This window comes from Leucopleurus acutus (genome assembly GCF_964270905.1).
Source record: "Leucopleurus acutus genome assembly, chromosome: 3".
Lineage (NCBI taxonomy): Eukaryota > Metazoa > Chordata > Mammalia > Artiodactyla > Delphinidae > Leucopleurus > Leucopleurus acutus.
The window spans coordinates 53,337,837-53,361,995 of NC_139145.1; the positions used below are offsets into that span (position 1 = coordinate 53,337,837).

At 38.3% G+C, this 24,159-nt stretch overlaps 2 protein-coding genes across 7 annotated transcripts in view; one reads left to right on the plus strand and one right to left on the minus strand.

The window, feature by feature from the left end:
* Positions 1 to 6,061: 6,061 nt before the first annotated feature.
* GPR151 (G protein-coupled receptor 151) lies at positions 6,062 to 7,333 on the plus strand (the record flags this gene model as incomplete). Its single annotated transcript, XM_082835636.1, has 1 exon — positions 6,062 to 7,333. One exon carries the CDS (start codon positions 6,062 to 6,064, stop codon positions 7,331 to 7,333), a length of 1,272 nt encoding a protein of 423 aa, XP_082691762.1.
* A 3,382-nt stretch (positions 7,334 to 10,715) lies between these two features.
* Positions 10,716 to 24,159, minus strand: part of TCERG1 (transcription elongation regulator 1) — a gene marked incomplete at its 5' end in the record, with an annotated part of 60,098 nt that continues 46,654 nt past the window's right edge. For 5 of the 6 annotated variants that reach the window (XM_082836409.1, XM_082836408.1, XM_082836410.1 and 2 more), the window contains 7 exons: positions 10,716 to 11,774; positions 12,966 to 13,066; positions 14,376 to 14,459; positions 15,150 to 15,329; positions 17,297 to 17,479; positions 17,742 to 17,906; positions 22,060 to 22,210. In XM_082836409.1, coding sequence (XP_082692535.1) covers positions 11,573 to 11,774; positions 12,966 to 13,066; positions 14,376 to 14,459; positions 15,150 to 15,329; positions 17,297 to 17,479; positions 17,742 to 17,906; positions 22,060 to 22,210 — 1,066 coding nt within the window. In that variant the 3' untranslated portion in view covers positions 10,716 to 11,572. Of the gene's footprint in view, positions 11,775 to 12,051; positions 12,146 to 12,965; positions 13,067 to 14,375; positions 14,460 to 15,149; positions 15,330 to 17,296; positions 17,480 to 17,741; positions 17,907 to 22,059; positions 22,211 to 24,159 lie in introns of all 6 variants that reach the window. The other variant, XR_014326100.1, reaches the window with a different exon arrangement.

Sequence of the window (24,159 nt, forward strand, 5' to 3'; positions counted from 1 at the left end):
TTTGATAGGACAAGAAATTTGTTTTTTTCAAGAAACGAAAGTTTAAGTTCTACAGAAGCTGGTGCAATGCAACCACCTTATGTTCTCGCCATCTTCTTGCTTTCCAAAGGGGCTTCACATCTACATCCAAATTTTATCCTCCATAAAGTCAAAACACAAGTTATTAGCAAAGGCAAAAAACCCAGCAGGAAAAAGTCCAAGACAGTACGAAGAACAAAAGGCATCCACCTAGCAGCTGAGATTCCTGGATCCCAGCACGTGCCCAGCTACCGAGGAACCAAGTGACTTAGAACAGGTCACTTAACACTTTCTGAGCATCTGTCTCCCAATCTGGAAAATGAAGTTGTGACACAAACAATCCAAAAGGGTCCCTTGCAGATCTAACAGTCTCATTTTGTAAGGAAGGGTTCAGATCTCCTGACTCCCAGTCTGTGGAATGTGAAATAGACAGGCCATCCAGTGTGGAAACATGTGCTAACACATAATAAATGGTTATTGATGTTAAATAACATGACAAGATAATGATCTATGTTTCCAGACTTGCCCGCTTTGTAACTAACAGCACAATCCATCTACTTCCATCATCTTCCCCACAGTGGACTTAAGAGCTACCTAACCAACAGCAGAAGCAGGAGGGAGAGGGAAGGAGCTGTCTTGTAGGAGCGGCCACTCAGACCCAGCCAGACTTACCCAACACTTTCCCTAGAGATGGAGTGTCACTCAGCTTTGCACCCACAGCCTGGAACGACACTCCAAGACACCGGACACGAAATACTGGGACAGGTCGCTCAGGAAGGCCGCACAGCAAAAGATACTCCACAAAAACAAGGAACTGTGGTCCAGAAAGGAGCACCATCAGAGGACTGGAGAAAGGAAGCTTCAGCAAAGCAAGACTGTTGTCAAAGAAGGAACCACCAGCTGTGTATTACTGACCTTGGGAGTGGGAGCGCAGGGTGGTAAAGTGCGTGCACATCCGAGAGCTCAGTTCTCTACTGCCCACGGAGACGGAACTGAGCATGCTCTACAAGCCAACAAACTGCAACTGGTCAAGAAGCCCCACCTGACCCACTCTGCTCCTCCCTGAGCTCCGCCTGCAACCTTCAGAACCTGAAAATCCACAGGTGGAAGGAGGTTACTCTTAGAACCCGAAAGCCAGCCAAGCTAACTTCTTTGATGAGAAGCAGCTGTTTACTGGTGTGTTCGCTCCAGGCGCCCCTCGCGCAGGCATCATCAGCTGGTATCTTGTAGCGCCGTCATTGCAACTTCTTGCTTGTTCACCTCTCCAACTACATGGTAACTCCTCTAGAAAAGGGACCCTTCTACCACAGTGGGTTCCCAGGGGTTGGCATTGTGTTTGGCCCAGGGGAAGTGGCTCAGCAAACATTCACTGAAAGAAAAATACACGAGATCTGGGTTAGTGCCCCAGGAGCCTGGGTGGGTGAGCCAGGCACATGCCTGCTTGAGGCATTGGAGACAGGTGCTTCCAGGGGTGGGGTGGCCCGAGAGCGAGAGGAAACCCAGGGATCCCCTTCTTCTCTCTCCACTGATGGATTTAGTGCCCCTATTTCTCTTCCAGGACTCATGGAACATCTCCCCTCCAGAACTCAAGGGTCTAGGGCCTTTGGTTCCCTCCTAGGACCAAGGGATCCCAGACTCTAATTCCACACCCCACACCTGCTTCACATAAGGTCCAAGCTCTGATCCTAGGCCCTCAGCTTCTCTCCTGGACCCAGGCATCAACCAGGCTTCCAATTCCCATTCAGGACTGGGGGACCCAATGTACCCATTCCCCCTACAGGACCGAGGGATCCCAGACAGCCAGCTCCCACTCTAGACCCAGGAATCCCATATACCTTTGTAGCTGGGATCCTCTCTTGGACCCAAGTGTCAGAAGCACCCAGCTCCTCTTAGACCCAGAGTGTTCCAGGTTCCCAACTTACTGCCTAGACCAAGGTGTATCAGGTCCCCAGCTCCTGTCCTAGACTCACAATGCCAGGTCCCCAGAAAAGCAGAAAAGAAAAATACGTGGACTTTATATTCCCAGTGCCAAAGGGCTCAATACATGCTTGTTGAAGTGACCAATTTCATAATCGCAATGCTTAGAGAACAGTGAGTATCCCACAACGTCCTTAGTGGGGCAGGACAGCACACAGCTTACGAACACCAGCTCTGGAACCCCGACTTGGGGCTCAGACCCATGGGGGTCTCTATACCAACTCTCTCATCTACTAGCTGTGTGATCTACATTCCCACGGGTGAGTTATTCACCTCTTTATGCCCCAGGGTCATCATCTGTAAGAAGGGGATAGTAATAGTATCTCCAGGAGCTATCGTGATGACTCAGGGCATAGAAAGCTTAGCACAGAAGTTGGCACTGAGGACTCACTCAATAAATGATTGTTTTCATTATCTCCCCTTCCCTGGAACTGAGCTATAGGATAAACTTTACCTACTTTACTCTAGTTTAAGTAAACTAGTTTACTCTAGTTTAAGAGCTCACACCTAGTTCTGCTTTTATCAGAAACCACTTAACAATCTTGGCCACTCATTTGCTTTGCGTGGGTTCTTTTGAGGATTAAGTTGTCTGAGGTCCCTTGTAACTTAAAATATATATAAAAAAAAAGGCTCAGATTTTCCATTGTTTTGTTACTGTTTCTCAGTTTCCAAGGGTTACCTCTTGGCCTCATCACTGTGGGTGGCGTCCCTGTCAGGGAAAGGAAAAGTAGCCTGGAACCCAGCTGAGGTATTTGGATGTCACAGCTGCCCTGCTGCTAGTGTCTCGGCAGGAGTGTGGAAGCAGAGGGGGAAGGCTATGATGAAAGCCCATTTCCAAGCTGGGGGAGCCAGGCAACAGGGGCAGCAAGTTCTGAATCCCAGCATTCTGGGTCTCCCTTCTCCCCACTGCCCTTTCCCACCTAGTACTGTCCTTTGGCTTGGTCCTTCTAGGTCACAATCTCTCCCTGGCTCCATATATATATATTAATCACAGTTTCAGAATGGAATATCCCCTCATACTGGAGGCTACTCAGCATTCTAAGAGCAAAAACATCTGCTCTTTACCTTTTCTCCATCCCAAATAACTTAAAAAAAACCCCAACAGTTTTATTGAGGTATGATTTACATACCATAAAAATCATTCGTTTTCAGTGTACAGTTCAAGGTTTTCAGTACATTTACAGAGTTCTATAACCATCCCCACGATCCCAATTGAGAACATTTTCCTCACCCCAAAAAAGGTCCTTTGTGCCCATTTGCAGTCACTCCCATTTCCCACCCCTAGCTCCAGGGAACCACTATTCTACTTTCCATCTCTACAGATTTGCCTTTTCTGGACATTTCATATAAATGGAATCTCACAATACGTCACCTTTGTGTCTGGCTTCTTTCCACTGGCATAGTATTTGTGAGGTTCCTCCATGTTGTAGTATTTATTCCTTTATATTGCTAAATAGTAGTCCATTGTATGAATACATCCGTTTCTTTATCCATTCACCAACAGGTGGATAGTTGAGTTCTTTCCAGCATTTTGGGGTGAGGGTAAGGGGCTGTTTCCAGTTTTCATCCCAAACACTCTGTCTTTTTTCTGTATTGTACTTCTCCATCCACCTCACCTGTATCATTTTTCCCCAGGATCCCTTCTATCAAATAAGAAAGAGGCAACTCCCCAAAATAAAAAAAAATAAGGAAACCTAACAAATGTCCACCACGCATATAATTTAATCCTGTATTTTAAATGAATATGCTATCAAGAAAGATCAAAATAACTTGAATTCATAATGTAAATAACAAAAATTCATATGATGTAATTCTTCTTTTAGGTTGGCTAAGTTACACTTATCCTTTAAATGGAAACGATGTTAAAACAAAGAGCAGATACAAGCTACATATTACATTTGTCAAATACCTAGATGCACAAGTGCTGATATATCAAAAGACAAACAGAAACTTGGATTGGTTAATGAGGGTTGCCAAAGGAGAGAATTCCTTTTTGCTACAAGCACATAGTCTCATTTTGATTTTTATATCTAATGATAATCCAGGAAGAAAACTCAAAAATTCATTTCCAATTCTCAAATGGTTCAGAAAACAATACATATGTTTATGTGTGTATATATATGCAAGTAAGTGTGTGTGTGTGTGTACAGTGTGCACACAAACTGTTAATAATTAGAAAATCAGAATGAAGTGTATAGGATAATTCTTTGTACTATTCTTGCTTTTTTTTTTCCTATAAGTTTGCAATTATTTCAAAACAAAAAGTTAGAATCAAACTTTCATGCTGTTAAAACCTCCTTGAATCATTTAGCTTTTTGTCTTCTGTATCTTCAGGAGCCTTGAGCATGCCAAGTTTATAAGCCCTAATGTAAAGTAGTATTTGTTTTCTGGTCCTGAACTCATCTCTCCACATACATCAGGTAGGACTGGCTCTGCTGTAGCCTATAATTCACAAAACATTCATGTGCCCTAAGTAGTACTCAACGTGTTTCTCTGCATACTGCCCCCCCCCACCACCGTTTGCCTTCCTAGAAGATGGTGTGGGCCTCTTCACCCTCAAAAGTGGTTCTATTGAGGCTTAAGGATATTTCATTGTCCACAGCACTAACTGGGGGTTACCATGAATTGCTGGGACAAGACATTACCCCCATTTACTGTTTCATAGATACAGCTACTTCCTACAGGGAAAGGGAAAGAAAACAGAAAAGGTAACCCAGCACCACGGACAGCTTTCCTAATATTCACTACGTTTTTATTGAGTCAATACTTATTTGTTGAGTTCCGAGTCTTTGGGGAGATTTTAAATGTAATCCTTAGTTTCCAGAGAAAAACTGGTGAAAGCAGTTAGAACCAGAGCTCAGTCGTCAGACTCTGAGCTCAGCACACTTTCCATTATATGACACTAAGCATTTCTGATTCAGCACAGAGTAGGACACAAAATCCTTTCAATTCCACAAACCCTTTTCCCTGAACAATTCCAGCTCCTCTGACCTCCTCCAGAGTATCCTTCCACTGCCCATTATAAAATTTCAAGACTGGTTCTAGAATCATTTTATCCAAGAAAATTTTCTTTTCCCAACTTTAAAATGTCATTTTCTTTAAAATCTCGTAAATGTCTTCTGCATAGAAATTATTTTCCTTTTACTTCACTTGTCAGTAAATCCTTTAGGAAGTCTCTCTGAAAAGAAGCCTAATTCATCATTTGGTTGCTTTAATCACCATCACTTGTTTAAGAGTCTTATTAGTATGTAAACTCGTTCTAATGCAGTGCTCCGAAATACCTCTAAGAAATTCGCAATAGACTAAACTTAGAGTAATCCATAATTAGATTTTTTTAATAGGACTTCTCACCGGTAGCTTTTTTTCATTATCTAGCTCTGTGTGTTTGACCTCAGCCAGCCGTTGATGGGGCTGAAGTGGTGGTGAGGGTTTGGTAAAAGAGGAAGCTCATCCCTGCAGAGGGGAGGGGAAAAGCAGTGTTGGTTCTTCCTTTAAAAATGTGGTTCCCCCAACCCGCATCATCATCATCCCCCGGGAACTTGTTAGAAATGCAAATTTTAGGGCCCTTCCCCAGACCCGCTGGATCAAGCCACGCAGGTGATTCTAATACGTGCCTAAGTGTAAAGGACTTGGTTATTCAGATGTGGTGTTTGCTCTATTACAGACGGAGGTCTAGCTTTAGAAACAGCTAGTTGAAAATAATTGCCTTAACTGGCTCTAGTGACCCCCCAGGAACATAACTCACTGCCATGTATGTTCTCCTCATTTATCATTGATGGGTATATTGGGGAGTTTTTTACTCCAAAGAGCTGACAATCTGATATTAGACTTGCTAATGAGCAGCAACCACGCTCTCCTGCTGCTTGTCACTCAGGGCAGGCAACAAATAGCACACGCAACAACGAGCAGAGAAGAGTCAAACTTCTTCCACAGTCTGCTCTCAGGAAATAAGCAAGAGGAGGGTCCAGAGGTGTCAGTTGACACTGACGATGACGTATTTACTTCCTACACAAAAGAGCCAAGGCAGAAAGACAAACAGAAGCTAACTTCTGCAAGTAGAAGCTGGATGGAAAGGGGTATGCTGACAGCTGCCTTGGCAGACTCCAACTCCAGCACCATGAACGGGTCCTTTGCTCACCTCCACTTTGCCGGTGGGTACCTGCCCTCTGACTCCAAGGACTGGAGGACCGTAGTCCCAGCTCTCTTGGTGGCTGTCTGCCTGGTGGGCTTCGTGGGGAATCTCTGTGTGATTGGCATCCTCCTCCACAGTGCTTGGAAAGGAAAGCCATCCATGATCCACTCCCTGATTCTGAATCTCAGCCTGGCTGATCTCTCTCTCCTGATGTTTTCTGCACCTGTCCGAGCTACAGCATACTCCAAAGGTGTTTGGGATCTAGGTTGGTTTGTCTGCAAGTCCTCTGACTGGTTCATCCACACATGCATGGCAGCCAAGAGCCTGACAATCGTTGCAGTGGCCAAAGTATGCTTCACGTATGCTTGTGACCCAGCCAAGCAAGAAAATATCCACAACTGCACCATCTGGTCAGTGCTGGCAGCCATCTGGGCTGTGGCTAGCCTGCTACCCCTGCCAGAATGGTTCTTTAGCACCACCAGGCATCACGCAGGTGTGGAAATGTGCCTCATGGATGTACCCGCTATGGCCGAAGAGTTCATGTCAACGTTTGGTAAGCTCTACCCTCTCCTGGTATTTTGCTTTCCGTTACTCTTTGCCGGCTTTTATTTCTGGAGAGCTTATGGCCAATGTCAGAAACGAGGAACTAAGACTCAAAATCTTCGAAGCCAGATGCACTCAAAGCAACTCACAGTGATGTTGCTGAGCATTGCCATCACCTCCGCTATTCTGTGGCTCCCTGAATGGATAGCGTGGCTGTGGATATGGCATCTGAAGGCCGGAGGCCCGGCCCCACCGCAAGGTTTTATAGCCCTGTCTCAAGTCCTAATGTTTTCCATCTCTTCAGCAAATCCTCTCATTTTTCTAGTGATGTCAGAGGAGTTCAAGGAAGGCTTAAAAGGCTTATGGAAATGGATGATAACAAAAAAACATCCAACTGCTTCAGAGTCTCAGGAAACACCCGCTGGTAACTCACAGGTCCTTCGTGACAATGTTCCATCTCCAGAATCCCCATCATCCATCCCAGAGAGAGAGAAAACTGACTCTCCCTCATCCAGCAAAGAGAAGGCTGAGAAGGCAGAGATTCCCATTCTCCCTGATGTAGAGCAGTTTTGGCATGAGAGAGACACAGTCCCTTGTGTACAGGACAATGACCCTATCCCCTGGGAACACAAAGATCAAGAGACAGGAGATGGTGATAAATAGTTTCAAAGCAAAACAAATTGCGATTACTGTTATTTATTTGTAATGCTGCTAATCAGTATTGTTGACTTTGCCATAACATAACAAAATTACCATTAGGAATTACAAAAATGCTTCACAGTCTGCATTTCCAAAATGTGCAATTTGGTAAGTAGGACACCGTATTAGAATAACTATGTTATAACCTGGTTATCCAAAGAACTAACTGTGTTGTTTGAAGATGCTTCTGTCACAGTGATTAGAAAGGCCAGCTGTTTTGTCACTTGTCCACAATGGCTGTTTTAATGGGTAGTCCTTAGGACCAGCAATGTACTGGCTGGAGTGGAGCTTATCTGTCAAAGGTTCAATCTCTTTACGTTTAGTTTCTTCCTGAACCTGCTAACTCTAACTTCACCTATCAAACCTTACTGCACATAACCAGAGCTCAAAATCTACTTCTACTTGAGATTTTTAACACATAAATTTTAATGAGTTATCTTCATTTGCTTAAGAAATGTTCATTTACTTGATGAAAATCCATACAGAATTTCCATGACTGAAGGTTGAAGAATAAGGAACATCACCTTATTCCAATTCTGGGCTAATTTCAAACCATGGCTTATTTTGGCTAAGTTTAAGTAAATTCAGACTTTGCCTTATACTAAAATTTGCTTCACTGATCTTTTTAAAGCACCTCTGTGAGTCTTCAGTTTCTAAGTCTGGGGCTTTTAGCAGCCTATCATGATATTCTATATTCTGATTTTGAGAAAGAACTTAATAACCACCCTTAATTCTCTTCCCAATTGACTCCTCTTCCAAAGAGTAGCAGGAGACAATCTTCTACAAGCTGAAATCAATGTTTCTCTCAAAATCTTCTTTCTCTCAAGATAAACTATTATCTATGTTATGGTTAACCATACCATTATGGTTAATGATAAAGGTATTAATTGGTGAATGTAACCCTCAAATATAAAGATGATCATCTTTTTTGTTAAATGAGCATTAAACATAGCCCTAACACTGAACATGAACTGTGCCCAACTTTTAAAATACCTCCGGGTTTTTAAGTTACAAAGACTATCAAGAGTAACCCAAGGTGGGGTGGGGGTAGGGAGTGGGGGAAGAGAGAGAGAGGAAGAAAGGGAGGGAGGAAGAGAGAGAGAGTTAGCATGGAAAAGAGAAAATTCAATGGACACAAGACAGAGAATCTGGGTAACAGAAAACAAGGCAATGCAGAAAAAGCAATAAAATTAAATTCTGTGTTCCAAAATGTATTACCAGTATAATTTGAATAACAAGCAATAACTGTTCAATTTACAGCATGGTAAAGCATACCCAATAAAGCAATGATGATGATAACATTTCTTCCCCTATTAAATATAATAAAGACATTTATCCACGATTCTTGGTTACTCTAATGGAATTCTGGGATATTTTCACTGAGGGGTTCTCTCTGAAAAAAAACAAAAAAACTGCATTTAGGGCAAGCAGTGGAGAAAATATAAAAATATGCTGTGGATGGAATTTTTTTTAATGTACAGTCTGTGGGTTTTTTGGTTTATTCTTTATAAATGGTCATGATTTGCTTTTTTAACACAGAAGGTAAGGCTTTTTGCCTTGGTTCATATTTCATTTTAAGGCTCACAAGAGCACATACAGTTAATCCAAGTACCTAAAATACTGTCTTGTGAGACAATAGTTATGTAATTGGATTACCTTTAAAACTGTGATGAACTATTTGAATTAAAGATTTCTATGTTCATTATCTATAGTAAATGCACGATGTAAGCTTTCACTGTGTGACATTTTAACTTGTAAACAAATAAAAACAATTATGTTTTACTTCAGATAGTTTTGGAGACTTAAAGCTGTCTTTGTTTTGAATGCTGCTTTCAAAATCATCATTGCACAAGGGGGCTTTACAGGGAGGTCAGACCTTAACACTTGCACAGGTATCAGCACGCCAACAAACCATGTATTTTTAAAGAGCTTGCTGATAAGCTCCAGATCAAAATGAAGATATTGAAACACAATGTAATTACAATGACCCTGTCATTAAGAACCTAATGGGGGGTAGGGGGGATAAATTAGGAGTTTGGGATTAATATACACACACTACTGTATATAAAACAGATAAACAACAAGGGCCTACTATATAGCACAGGAAACTATACTCAATATCTTATAAGGTTAAATAAGGGAAAAGAACCTGAAAAAGTATATACATATGTATAACTGAATCACTCTGCTGTTACCTGAAACTAACATGACACTGTAAATCAACTATACTTCAAGTAAAAAAAAAAGAACCTAATATACAAAGTCCTCACTCCCTTTAAGAAGAAATCTGCATAGAAAAGTTTGATTTACACCTTACGTGAAACATTAATCCCAAATACTTTACAGCAAAAGTAGGAAATTAAAATAGGTATCACCAAACCATTTTCTTCACACTTTTCTATCGTGAGAAATGGAACATAGTGAGTATGCAAACAATATATGTGGAATTCAGAATAACAAAATAAAGCATTCTAGAAACTTCACCTTTGTAGGACAGTCCTATTCTATAATAGTTGTGTTCCTTTGGGCACGCATTTTGTTTCACTTCTGACAAGCTTCAAAATCACTCAATGGATTTATTAAAAAAAAATCCTGTTAATTAGCAATTTTATAGGTTAGACTTCAGTCAGATAACCCACTCCAGGTTTCTACATATAGAACTCACATCATCTCTGTGGTGCTTCATCATATATTTAAGCTAAGCACTAAGTCACACAGATATGACTGTATTTTTGTATGTGTGTGATGCATGTCTGGGTCCGTACGCATACAACAAATACAAATATCGTTGTCGCTTTTTTTAGGTTTTGTTGCAATCATAGCAGGTGTGAGGTAACAGGGAAAACAATTTATCCTGTTAACATATATTTTTCTTAAACATTTTATTTATGTGGTAACTCAAACTAGAAATCTATGAAGGAATGAAATAGAGGGATCTTTTTAAACTGGGGAGGTAAAGCTAGAAAGAGCACTTGGGAATCAAAGGTAAGTTTCACGGTATGATGTGCATGACACATTGAAAGGAGTCCAAAAAGGCATTCATCATCAATATGTTAATATAAAAGACAAAAACAAGAAAACAGACAAAAATCAGCATCTTCTTCCTATGAAGCAATAAGATACTGCTAAGAGACTGAGCACCAAAATGGTTCTTCAAACTCCTTCCCTTTTATGATGCAGGCAATTTATTATATTCAAGCCTTTTAAAATGATGAGATTTTCAAAATTTAAACTTTCTTTGTGCCAAATTACATTTGCTGCTGCTTTTAAGAACAGGTTTAAAAGAAGTATTTATAAATTATATAACAATAATCATATACAATCCATGTATATAAAAAGGGTTGGTTTATTGTAGTTCAAATACATAAACTGAACATTCAAACATCTTAAAATTAAACTTTAGAAACAAAAATTTAACATTCAAATAGGAGTACAGTTTACAGGAACACCCAAGAAAGGTAATTTGTTGTCTAATCCAGAATATCGATAAAGATCACTTAATGGTGAATAAAATGTTTTTAACCAGCAGTCCTAGTCTGGTCAACATGTTAGTTATGACCGTGGTTCCATACCTGAGAAGAAATTACTAAATAAATCTTCTCTTAGGCTAAACAACAAGACTTGGCCTATAATTCAAAGGGGATAATCAAAGCACATAAGTGAACAAATAAAACTAAAGTGTTCTTTAGAGACAAAGGTAAAAGTATGTCCATTATAATAATCTTAGCCTCTGGAAGATAAGAATTCAATTTTCAGTGTTTTGTCTTTTACCCGCTTTAAAAAACAAAATCAAAACAAAACAAACCCCAACTTAGGTTTTTTTGGAGTCTGCGGTATCTGCATCTTGCAAGTTCAAACCACAAATGCTCTTACGTCTTGCATGTATTATAACACTGCTAGAAAGAACGTCACCAAAAGTCACTGACTTCCACACCTCATAAAAGGATAATTTTTTAGCTTCAAGATTTTAGATTTACTAGAGACAGCCTATATTTGAGTATGCAAGTCAGTCATGCCACACAAAGAAAAGCATAAATATTTCCAAAGTGTTCTCTGTTCAGAAACTGTTCACGGATGCTTCTCCTTCTGTTCATCAGATGGTTTTGCAATAGTTTGACTAATGCACATACATGTAAAAACCTGAAAATTGGCTCATGCAAGCGTTTTGAATTAACAGACACCCCTGTGGAAGAGTATTCAGAATTATTTTGTTGATCGTCTTGTGGGCTCTGATGCTGTGGGAGGTGGGGGTGGACCCCGGCGATCCAGGTCATCCACATATGCCACAATCAGTTTGCGCCTCTCCTCTGGCACACAGTCTAGTACTAGATACCGTTTGTCATTCTGCAAAATTTTTTCTACATCTTTCAGGTGCTGATCAGATTCCTGGATTAGCTTTTTGGATCTGAAATAAGAAAAGAAGTCCAAGAATTACTGACTGCTGTTCCTAGGTCTTTCAGAAATGAGCTGGAAATGTCCATCTAGTTCCTAATTGTGTTTCCATTTTTTTTTTTTTTTTTTTTTTAAGAAAAATTCACTGCAGTGGTCACCTTTGTAAGTCGCCTCAGCAAAGACTCCAAGGAGTGAAAGGGCCTCAGAAGCTGAATTACCCTCCCACCCCTACTGGTGGTCCCTCCAGATCAGGGCTGAGGGTGGGTGGGTAAATCTTGCCCGTGCTGTACCTGTTCTGTGGATGAACAGAGGACTTCAGTCTGCGGGGCTGCCAATCCCAGCATCTTTCACAAGCTTTCACTTTCACATCTTTCACTAAATTAACTATAAAAATGTAGAAAGAAGTCTTACTTCACATCTAATTTAAAAGCCCAAGCTGATGCAAAACATTAAGGATCCTGACCAAAAAATCCAATCACAAAATACCTAAAAACCACACCCTCAGCACTATCTATCCTCCCGTGCACATACCCTTCATTAAGATATTTCAAATTTTTCTCTTAAAAGAAGAAAAGCTGGAGCATGAAACAAAAATGGTTTCCTGCATACTGATTGCTAAGCAATGTAAAATTGTTCTCCCGATGACAACTTGCTGGGGGGGGAACTACTGGGTATGTTACAGAGAAAATTTGTTTTAAAGCTCTGATTTTATAATTTAAAGTTTTAATTTAAAAGTATCCAGCAAACTGCTTTCCTCTGAGAAAAAATGTTTTTGCTGAGCGCAAATAAGATGATTTCAAGCTTTAGAATGAACACTGAATAGTCTTCAGAGGAGGCAAAGATAATTGATAGTGAAAGATTTTTTTTTTAAGTCTCTTCATGAAATACAATTCTTATATATTTGGAAATACTTCTAAAAAAGCAGTGAAGTGAAAACAAAAGTATGTTTAAAAACTGGATGGGTGGGTAACACAAAATAAGAATTAACATCTGGGCCCTTTCTTTGAAAAAAAAAAGAGAAAAAAGAAAGAAAAAAGGTAAGCGTAGATATGGGCTGTATTCAATCTTTGATAAAGTTGCCTTCTTCTTATTCCTAAAAATTAATAATGTCAACATGTGTGTGAATGCAAAGTATGCTTTGGCCATCAGAGTAAGGACTAGTAAAGACAATGACTGCTGATATGAAACATTTCATTGCACACACCTATATGTTATAAATTTGGTCTCTTTCAAAAGCGTCCTGAAGTCAGCTTTGGCTGTGATGTATTTGTCTCTGATGTATTCTTCAAACTCTCTTTGTTTTTTCTGCAAAAAGACAATAAGATTAGGGGGGAAAATTCTACTAATTCCAAAATTAGTATCAATTATTTATTAAACAAGTAACCTGTAAGTCACGACATAAAATAATTCAAAAGAGAAAGGAAATAAGGTATGTTTTATCCATGTAACATTCATTAAAAAGGAAAATCTGCAGTGTACATTTTTAAGGGAAAAAGCAAGAATGAGAAACCATATAATATATTAGTAGTAGCTAAAACTTCAGGGCTTGCTATGTGCTACACTGTGCTGAGGGTTTTATAAGATATCTCCTTTACCCTTCATAACAACCTCAAGGGGTAGACACTCTTAAAAATAAGGAAATTAAGGGTTAAATGTGCATTCCTAAAGACTGTATTTATATCTTCAAGCACAAAAATAATGTGGCATAATTTATAAGATAATGCTCAGAACTTTAAAGTTCAACTGAGCGTTTAGCTCAGTACGGGAGCTTGGTAAGGGAATAGCAAAGTATAAACTCTGAGCTTTAAAAAAAAAAAAAGACCTTATTATCAATTCTAAAAATCAGAAAAGTTAGAGACTGAGACTGGTTCTCTCAGCTATCCATCTACCACTCTTTTCCAACCACGTATATTTTGCGGTCCACACATCTAAAATTCCACCTAATGGAGTAGGAGGGGGAAGAATATTAGATCATGGGCTATTTGGACTCTAGACCTAGAGAAGCCAACCAGGACAGAATGATGGGAAGAAGGAACATATGAAGGCTGAGGGACAAAATGGACTGGAATAAGCTACACTTTCCTTGACATCATTCACTATTTCAGACCCTTGGTGAGTTCTTCTCCTACACAGGAGCCAGAGTGCACCAGAAGAGAGCTCAGCTTCTACAAACCTCACACATCTGAGGTTCCCCTACTCCAAAGTCTCTGGAGCATATAAGAACTAGAGATCATGTTATGTTTTTCTGCTAGCGTGGCTGTAAGAGTCAAGCACTTTGATAGCCTGGTACCAACTGCCAGGCTGAATAATATCTATCTAGTGGGACCTGACTATACAATAAATAAAAACTATAGCTTCATTAGTCTCTTAGAAGATCCCAAAACACAGGCTTAACCCCAAGGATTAGATTTTTAAAGTTCCTCTTGTGCTGTCTTGTTAATATACTGTACAAGAAAGAAAATATAAACTTGAAATTCAGATTTATTTCTCATACACTTAAAAGTTATTCACTTAAAACCATCAACTTCCTTTCAGTCAAGATATTAATGCTGCTGATTAAGCACCCAATTAATATTTATAAACTGAAAGCAAATCTCAGACAAAATTTTCTTACCCTGTCACTGGAGGAGAACTTAATGCACCGAGGATCTTCCTTAATGATTTTTTTTACTTCTTTCCACGTGGATGTTAAGGTAATCTTTGAAAGACAAGTGAATAAAAAACATAAATAGAACTCACTTTTATCGAGGGGATCAAACTGCAGCACATATGGTACATAACATTACACTGACCTGCAATCTCTTGTAATGCCCAAGCATAACTGGACTAAGTTAGGGACAGGGAAGCAGCTTTAATGCAATTTCTTTTTGTTGGCTTGCCACAAGAGTTATGTTCATGGCCATACTTTCAAGATGACCTAAGACAATCACCTGCAAACCCTGTATCTCCATGGGCAACATCGTAACTTCTGAAGAAACCATCACCAAAGAGAGATCAGATAATAGGAGCAAAACCTGAACAGAGGGTACAAACTGCCAAACAAGAGGGCCACGGTACCAAATTGAAAATGGAGCAAAAGAAGGAATCTATTAACTCTATCATCAGGAAGCATCAATGATCACACACAGCTAAGGACATATGGAATTACTAAGGGAGCATATACGAACTTAAAAACTGCAAAAGGAAGTAACTTCTAAACAGTGAAAGTACCATCAACATTTTACTTAAGCAAACAAACAAAAAAATCAGAGAAGAAAGTGTCATAAAACCCATGAACTCCAGTAATGGGTCTAAAGAGAATGACATTAAAAGTCATATCAATGTTTTACTTTGGGAATTATTAACAAAGATTCACCTAGATTAAAGTAGAAAAGTAAGAGCCGCTTACTGCAGAAGTTTCATCCAAAAGTTGCCTAAAGTGCTCCCTCTTCTTTTTGGTAAGTGCTTCAATGTGTTCATTGAAAAGCTTCTCTTTCTCCTCTCTTTCCAACAAGGATCCAGATTCCCAGCGGTGATCTTTCCGAAGAGTCCTCCGAGTATCAGACCAGGACACATCTGAAGAACGTACCTAAAAATAGAGAATGGTATCTATCACCAAACAGACTTACCTTTTCATTATTTCATCAATAAAAGACTCATTTATTTGGTTTAGGAACAATACACTTAATAAAAGAAGTTTCTGATGACTCCATCTTAGTCAAGCAGTCACTGAACATCTACTTCTTTAAGCCAGAAATCTCACCTCCCAGAGCTCACCTAAGTTATGTAGTATGGGTTTAGAGGTGGCAAGGATGAAGAGAAGATATCTCCCATCAACCATGGTCCCTAAGAACTTTAAGTACCTAGGTACCTACTGAACATCTTACCAACTTCTGTTAGTAGTAGAAATGGATATAAATAAAAGAGGAAATATACCATCTCACAGCACAAGCAGCTCACCAGACAAAAAAATTTTTTCTTGAGCTCAATCTGGGACTTAACAACATTTATCAAGCACCTAAAACCATGTCAGGTGAACACTGAACTTGGCACTGGGAATACTAAATAAATAACACAGTTATGTCTTCCTTCAAAGGGCTTACTTTTTGTAGGGAAGATAAAGAACTGCACTAACATGTAATAAGTGCTGCAAAGGCATATGCTGAGCACAAGTTTGGTAAATGGCAACAGTGAGATCAAATTTGCCCAGATGGGTCAGGATCAGCCTTACAGAGAGATACTTGAGTGTGCTCCTCAAGAATGACAAAGTTTGCCACTGTGGTGGGAAATTTAAAAGCATTATAGGGCTCCCCGGGTGGCGCAGTGGTTGAGAGTCCGCCTGCTGATGCAGGGGACACGGGTTTGTGCCCCGGTCCAGGAAGATCCCACATGCCACGGAGCGGCTGGGCCCGTGAGCCATGGCCGCTGAGCCTGCGCATCCAGAGCCTGTGCTCCGCAACAGGAGAGGCCACAACAGGGAGAGGCCCGCGTACCGCAAAAAATAATAATAATAATAAAAAAATAAAAACATTATAGGTGGAGGGATTGGCATGTCTAATGGTAGCATTCATTAAACTAAGTATGGTTCATTAAAGGTAAGTTCAGCAAGGCTACAGCTTAGGGGGCAAGAGAGGAAACCAGAGGATAAGGTAATATGAAGGTAGGGAGTCAAGGAATGAACAGTTTCTTATATTATGCTAAGGAGCCTGAATTTGAAATGCAGGGAACTTCCAGAAGTAGGGAGGACCTTTACCTTCTTCAAGTAACAGGGAGAGTGACAAAATCATCAGATTTGCTTTTTACAAAGACTTCTGTGATTGCAATAAAGAGGATGAATTTGGGGGAAGCAGAGGCAGAGACAGAAAACAAGAAACAACTGTAATTGCCCAGAGAACAGAAAAAAGTCATTGAAAACAGATCAGCAGAAGCAAGGGAAGAAATCAGAAGAAGCAACAGGAGTGATGAGAAGAGCTTTCTTGAAAGAAAGAAAAGAAACAGGAGGAGAGACAGTGACGAAGAGAAGAAGAAAAAACAAATAGAACAGCAGAGTGGTCTGGGGGCATTCGGTGTAGGGACAAAAAACCCTACCTACCTCAACAACCCTGGATAATACAGGAGGATTTTCAAAAAAATCCCAGGGGTCAGTAAACCTCCAGTCCTACATTCCATACCATCTACATGTACAATAACTGATCATCACAATGATGACCCAAATCATCTAAAGATGAACTCATGTTCAGCACACTTTATTACTATGACATGCAAGTGTGTGATGATTTAAGATGACTTCATCAAGGATAATTTTTTAAAAAGCTTTGAGACTAAAAGACCATGAATTTTTATACAAAACATCAAACCTCTGAAAATTTTAAATAACCAGGGTTTTCCTATTCTAATGGTGTTAATACCAAGTACTCAATTTTAAAATACTTCATAGGTAACTTACTAAATTATATCTCTGAGTCAATTTAAAGAATATTAAAATGTCCACTAATAAGGTAATGTAATAGATTTCTAACATCCAGTACTTCAGAGAAAAAAGCAAAAGAGTAATACCATATCAGACAGAAGAGCCTTGAAATTCTGGATAGCTTCTTCTCGTTTGTGCTGTTCTCTCTCTCGATCTATTTCTTTTGTTTGTTCTGAACGAGCCTTCTGCACCTCTCTTTCTCTTTCTCGGAGGCTTGCCTCAATGCGGGCTTGCCTTTCAAGCTCCTTTTCTTTTTCTGAGTCTAAATTCTGTAAAAGTGAAATTACATTAACCTTCTTACTAACTCCATCAAAATATGCCTCCACAGAATAACTAGTTGGCCAAATACAAAATTTCAAACCTAGTTTTTAACCAATATACCTAAATACTCATTTCAAAGTCAACTACTAGAGAGTATTAGGAATACCAACAAGAAAAATTCTAAACCCAAAACAGTAGCAAATGGCTTTACACTGCAATTAAGAATTTTACTATTCCATGGTTACTATATGAGTAAACACAAATGGTTACCTTGGCTATTTTTTCAATGTACTGTTTGAAAAGGTCTTCTCTCATTGATGAACTATCCACTGCTTTGTAACGTGGATCACTTTCTACTTTGTCTTTTACTTTGCTCCATCGAGACTGACTGTCCAAGTGATGATTAGATAATAGTTCAAAGAAATCTGATTTTATCTGTATTTCAAAACAGGTGTGAGGTGGGAGGAAAACAATATGCCGTAAGAAATTCCTCAGATATAAATGTTTACAAATAGAAAAAAAGTTCACTTACCTTAAAGATGAGAATAACTTTTTTAATGCAGTTAGAGCAGAATTTTAGTAAAAAAGAATATCAGAATTGCTCTTTTATGAGAAATATAAAAATCAATACACATACAGGCTCTCATTTAAAATCTACCAAATTCAAAATAAATCATATCCTTCAGTGAAATTATTCAAATATAGAAGTAACTTTTTTAGGTTGTTTATAACTTCTGATCTCAGAACTGTCATGTTTTTATGAAGAATATGAATTTGCCATAAGATTCAGGCTTATGAACTAATGGCAAAAATACTTTAACATCAAGATAGCAAGAATATTTTAAAAAGCAGATGAATAAAACTGTTTGTTAAAATTAATAGGGGAATTTAGAAACAGTTGAGCACAAAGAGCAAGTTTTATTCATTACAAATCTGAAACTATACTGTCAAATGTGTAAAAACAAACAAAAAATAAACTTTTATATTTTGGTTTTAAAAAAGAGCAATGTTTTTACCTTTATATATAAGAAAATTATAGAATTTCTATGGTCATAATTAGTCATATCTAAAAAAAACACTATATTCAGATTTCCTGTGCTCTTTAGCCATTAAACATGTATGCCTTCACCAGAATATGTGTCAATGAAATTAACGTTCTTAACAAATCAAGTACCAAGCTAGTAACATTATACTAAAGGTATTAAATAATATTAACCTTTTAGTGTCAACGTATACAATACTTAGAACATCCCTTCCAAATTCTTAAAACTGGAAAAATTTGTTAGAATTGTTAAAAATTTTACTTTAATAAGAGAAAAATTTTACTTTAATAATATTTTTATAAGAATAAACAAGGCATTTGTCTTTATGCACTTTGAGGACCTCTTCTAAAATTCAGTCTCATTTAAATTATTATGTACTGCTACCAGGGAAGACATCCGAGGTAGCTAAAGTCATTTCAACAGAGGATTCTGACCAGGTCAAGAACCTCTCCTCCCCATAGGAATTAAACATGCTGCCTTCCTACCTGACCAAGGGAGTGAGAAATTAGAAATGGAATCAGAATTTCTGTGTGGGCACAAAATAAATGAATCATTCCTTCTGCCTATTCCAACTCTCTCACTTCTCGCTGTAACCTCATTTCTCCTAATAGAGGATTAAAAGGAAGGTAGATGTCCTTTCTAGAAAACACTTGTAAGGTTATAAAAAACAGAGCTTCTGCATTAGAGAACTTTTTAAAATATGAGCTATTCAGCTGTGGATTTCTTCACTCAGCTAACTTGGCTCTTGACTGTTAGGATTAATGAGAAATAACTCATAAGCCCAATATTTCTAGATGGCAATAAAGAAACTATACTTGAGGTAGCGATGTAACACAACTTTTCTGTTCATCTGTCTAACTTTGTATCTGACACAATGAACACCAAATTCCCAGATGCATGGGATAACTAGAAGGCAAAATTTACGTTAAATAAAACATGTAAGCTGCATCAAATAGGAATCTTTCTAAGCCATAAGAATTCACATTAACTTAAAAATATTTCAAACATTAGACATGAAGCCTACAAATAATTATCATATAGTTTAAAAAATATATGATGTATAAACAAAGTGAACTTTAAATAAAATTTAACTTCTTTCACTGTGGATATTACCATGACAGGCTACAAATGGCTTACTGAAGCTTTTTTTTTTTGAAGCTGCTTTTTATATGAGAAGAATTATTTAACAACTGCATAAATGTCAATTTCCATTAGCAACAATTCAAGGTCCTACTGTCCATATCTTCTTCTCTCCAAAAATGGAAGTACCTTACCAACTAAGCTGTTTAGTTAAAAAGGGAGAAATAGTTTCCTCAGCCAAATGTACTGAAACAAAAATTGCTCAGCAGCTAATTCAAAAGAGAGGGAAGAGAGAAAAATGCCAACTTCATAAGAGGATTAACTCCATTATATGCAACTTCAAATCTGTTGTTCCAAAAAATAAATTATTTGAAACACAATTTAATAAAAATTGGTTATAATAATAAATTATAATCAAATAAACAAAAACTAGAGGGTAGCTACTTTGGTAAACAAAATAATCCAGTAAAACAGCTTTGGGGGCATTTTTTATAAAACTACCAGTGAAAAGCTACATGAAAATGATGATTGCACCCTTTAGCTTGAAAATGCCTACTAAAGGGAAAAAAGGATTTCACCAAAAGTCAATGCCCTTCACAGGTTTTTGACTCAGCAAGTAATTACCTTTAAATTTTTACTATTCAGCTATTGATTCAACTCTCTCAATGTTACAAAGACCAGTTAGGAATCTTAAGAACAAAGAAACTCCAATATACCAGTTTATTATTCAATTACACACAGCTAAAATGCCATTTTTAAAAAACGTACTGCCAATATACTTCATAAGAATAAATACACAGTGAAAGTCATGAAATGATAAAACTTCACTAACCAGATACTTCTCAAAATGTAAGTATAAAAAGTACATTTAAACCTTTATAAAGATTTCTGCTTTCATAAGCTAGTTAGTAATTGATTTTGTATTCTTTAAACTGGCTGAGAAAGTTTTACTTTGGTAATTTCCTTTTTTTCCAATGTAATAGTACAAAGATAAACCTTTAATTTAGAGAATTCAAATTTTACAATCAAAAGAAAGTAAAGCTGAATATATTAAGTTCATTTAGATGTAATGTCTATTTAATTTCTTATTTTAATTAACACATCCTGGGCACAACTCTCATTACTTCATAAGGAAAAAGACTAAAAAAAATGTAATGTACCGGAACTGTGGGAGGCTAAAGTGACCACACAGAGAGATATCAATTCTTTCCTCACTAGAGAATCCCATAATACTTTGCATAGCAGTGATTGACAGCTGTCAAACCAAACTGATTGACAGGCCACACAGCACAAAACTGTAAAGTCTACCCACTTGTTATAAAACAGAATACATAAAATAATTACCAAAAAAAGTGTTCAGAAAAAGAACATTAGTTACAAATGCAAAGAGAAAAACATTCAGTTTGTTTAAAAGCAATCATACAGTATCAATCATTTATTTACTTGGTTTTCTTTAAAAAAAATAGGTTCTTACTAAAAGTCAAAAGTAGCAAACAATTCATTGACATGATTCTAATTCAACAGTCAAAATGTTTATGCAGAGCTCAACCTTGCACATTTCCTCTGAGAAGCATAATCATTTACCAAAGACAGTCAACAGTGAAATAATTCTCAAAAAATCTACCTTGAAGCATAATAAATCAGATAATCAGGAAATTTCAGTTATTTCTGACAAAAGTTATTTCACCTAATACTGTTGCTATTTTCAATGAAAGAGGCTTCCTCCCAATAAGATTGGTGTTACTTCCATAACAACATTTCTTAATAGAATCTGTAATATTTTAACTTTCTAGAATAAGAGGCAATTTTAAATGTCAAGAATGATAAAGCTTCAGAGGTTCTTTTTCTCTATTCACAAAGCACACAGGGTCACTAAGGACAGTGGCTGCATGTTTTGATGGTTTACGCACCACTGGTGCCACCTCCCTACCAGTCTGCCTCCTCAGTGGTGAGCTCCTCTCCACTCCTGACACCACTGTCAAATGACATTTGGAATTCATTAATCTTTAATAGCTGACCTTTAATTCTGATAAGCAATAATTCATATGTAAGCTATGTTTACTAAAAGATTAGAAAGTCACCAAAATGCTATCTTTTAGAGGGCAAAAAATATAAAGAAGCTTTTTGAAAAACTTAAATGTTACTACCTATAAAGAACCTTGAAATCTTAGCAGGTAGGCACCAGTGAATAGATAGGCCTAATAACCACTTCTGGGTTTATTGGGCATCCTAGTATTAATAAAATTTAAAGAAAATCTATGCAGCTTAGTGACACTACTAAAATGTATGCATTATTGAAGTGAAGTGATAATATAAACAACTGTAAAAGTTAACTTAAAAAGCTAAACAATAAATGTGGGTCCTGTTATGTATGCCCATGAATGAGATTAGAAACGCAGCCCCAGTTCAGTCCCTTCCCATTCACACTCCCATCAATCACACCACTGGAACTAAAACCATCTTACCTTCTCACCTCTGGTCTTCGAATCTTCTTTCTCTTTTTTCCTTGCAGCTGCCACAAATTCATTAAACAAGGCTTCTCGATCTTTCATCTTTTCAATTGCTTTGAATCTTGAATCTTTAGCATGCTTGGCTGCAAATTCACTAAAAGTAGCTCTGTAACAAAATGGCAAGTGTGCTAACTTTGGTAGAGCTTTTTCTACTTGTAGAAAGGTATAGCAGACGATACCATCTTCCCAGTAAGAATATGTGCCAACAAGACAATGAGTCCCAAATCTGCCTACAGAAAGGAGTGAAAGGGCTAAAGAGTGAAAATGTGGTTAGAGATCTGTATACTATCAGCATAGTGTTAGGGGGATAGACATCTGAGAGCAAAGAATTTGTGTACTTCAAGAGACTTAAAGAGTCCATCTATTTCCACACTAAGATGAGGCTGAATTCTTGCTTCCATCCATGGTGGAGTAACTCTTATTGAATTATCTCTCCTTCCATAAGCAACTATAAATCCAGACAAAATATATGAGGCAACTGATTTCAAGCAGTGGACAACAGGTAGAGTAAGACTGAGGTAAGAAGCCCCGTGGCACTGTGCCTCAGGACAATTTCCCAAAATGCAAAGAGGTAGAGTCCAAGCAGAGTACAGTGGTCCCAATGAGCTAGAAGCAGCAGTGATCAGAGTTTCGGTGCTAAAATGGCAGAGGAATAAGCTATAGAAAGAGGGTACTACCCCAGAAGAATACCATTTCGAAATCTCTCATGAATAAGTAGATAGCCAAGGCCAAGCTATAAAACAGCAGAAAGACCACACCCGGTACCAAACTGCTACATGCTTAAGAGCAAAAAAGAGATACCAGACACTGAATAGTGCTGTAAAAAGAACAATATTAAGACAACAAAGCCCACAAAAGATCCACAAGGGAGACAAAGTCGGAAGTTTGACAAAAACTCCTTCCATTTTCTGAGATCCATACTAACAAAGCAGAAACTCAAACCTAAAATTAAAGTGACTGGCCTGCTAAAATAAGAATACACACTCTTGAGAGAAAGATAACAGATTCAAGTCTCTACCTATTATCCACAATTTCCAATATTCAATTAAAAATCACTAAACATACAAAGAAACATGGGATCCATATGAAAAATTATTTTTAAGCCAACAGAAATTATCCCAGGATGCCCAGATGTTGTTTTAGGTACAGACAAATCCTTTAAAACTATTATAATTGGGCTTCCCTGGTGGCGCAGTGGTTGAGAGTCCGCCTGCCGATGCAGGGGACGCAGGTTCGTGCCCCTGGTCCGGGAGGATCCCACATGCCGCGGAGCGGCTGGGCCCGTGAGCCATGGCCGCTGAGCCTGCGCGTCCGGAGCCTGTGCTCCTCAACGGGAGAGGCCACAACAGTGAGAGGCCCGTGTACCGCCAAAAAAAAAAAAAAAAAAGAAAACTATTATAATTATATTGGAAGAATTAAAAAATATGTTCAAAGACATGATCTTAATGGATGAACAATTAGGGAGTTCCAGCAGAGATATGGAAAATTAAGGTCTATGAGGGCTAATGAAACTAAGTATTAAAAAATTTCTTCATGAATAAAAGGCATTTATAATGCTTTCATATATTTGAATATATTTCACCTTACATAATAAGAATTCACTCTTATAATAAACACTCCCATATTTAGCACATTTTTAGAGGTGAAAAATAAAGCTTACTTTCCCCTATAAAACTACTTATCTCAATTCAAAAATAAAACACCTCCACTTAGGTATTAACACAAAGATTAAATTACTACTTTAATTATCAAGAAAAAACTGGCTGGTTAACTTTAGAATTTGGAGTTTAAAACATCAACTGAAGAATAGGCGTACTACTCACTGCTAACATTTGCTATTTTTTTTTTATAAATTTATTTTATTTATTTATTTTTGGCTGTGTTGGCTGCTGTGCGCGGGCTTTCTCTAGTTGTGGCAAGCAGGGGGGCTACTCTTCGTTGCGGTGCACGGGCTTCCCACTGCGGTGGCTTCCCCTGTTGCGGAGCACAGGCTCTAGGCACACGGGCCTCAGTAGTTGCGGCACGTGGGCTCAGTAGTTGTGGCCCGCGGGCTCC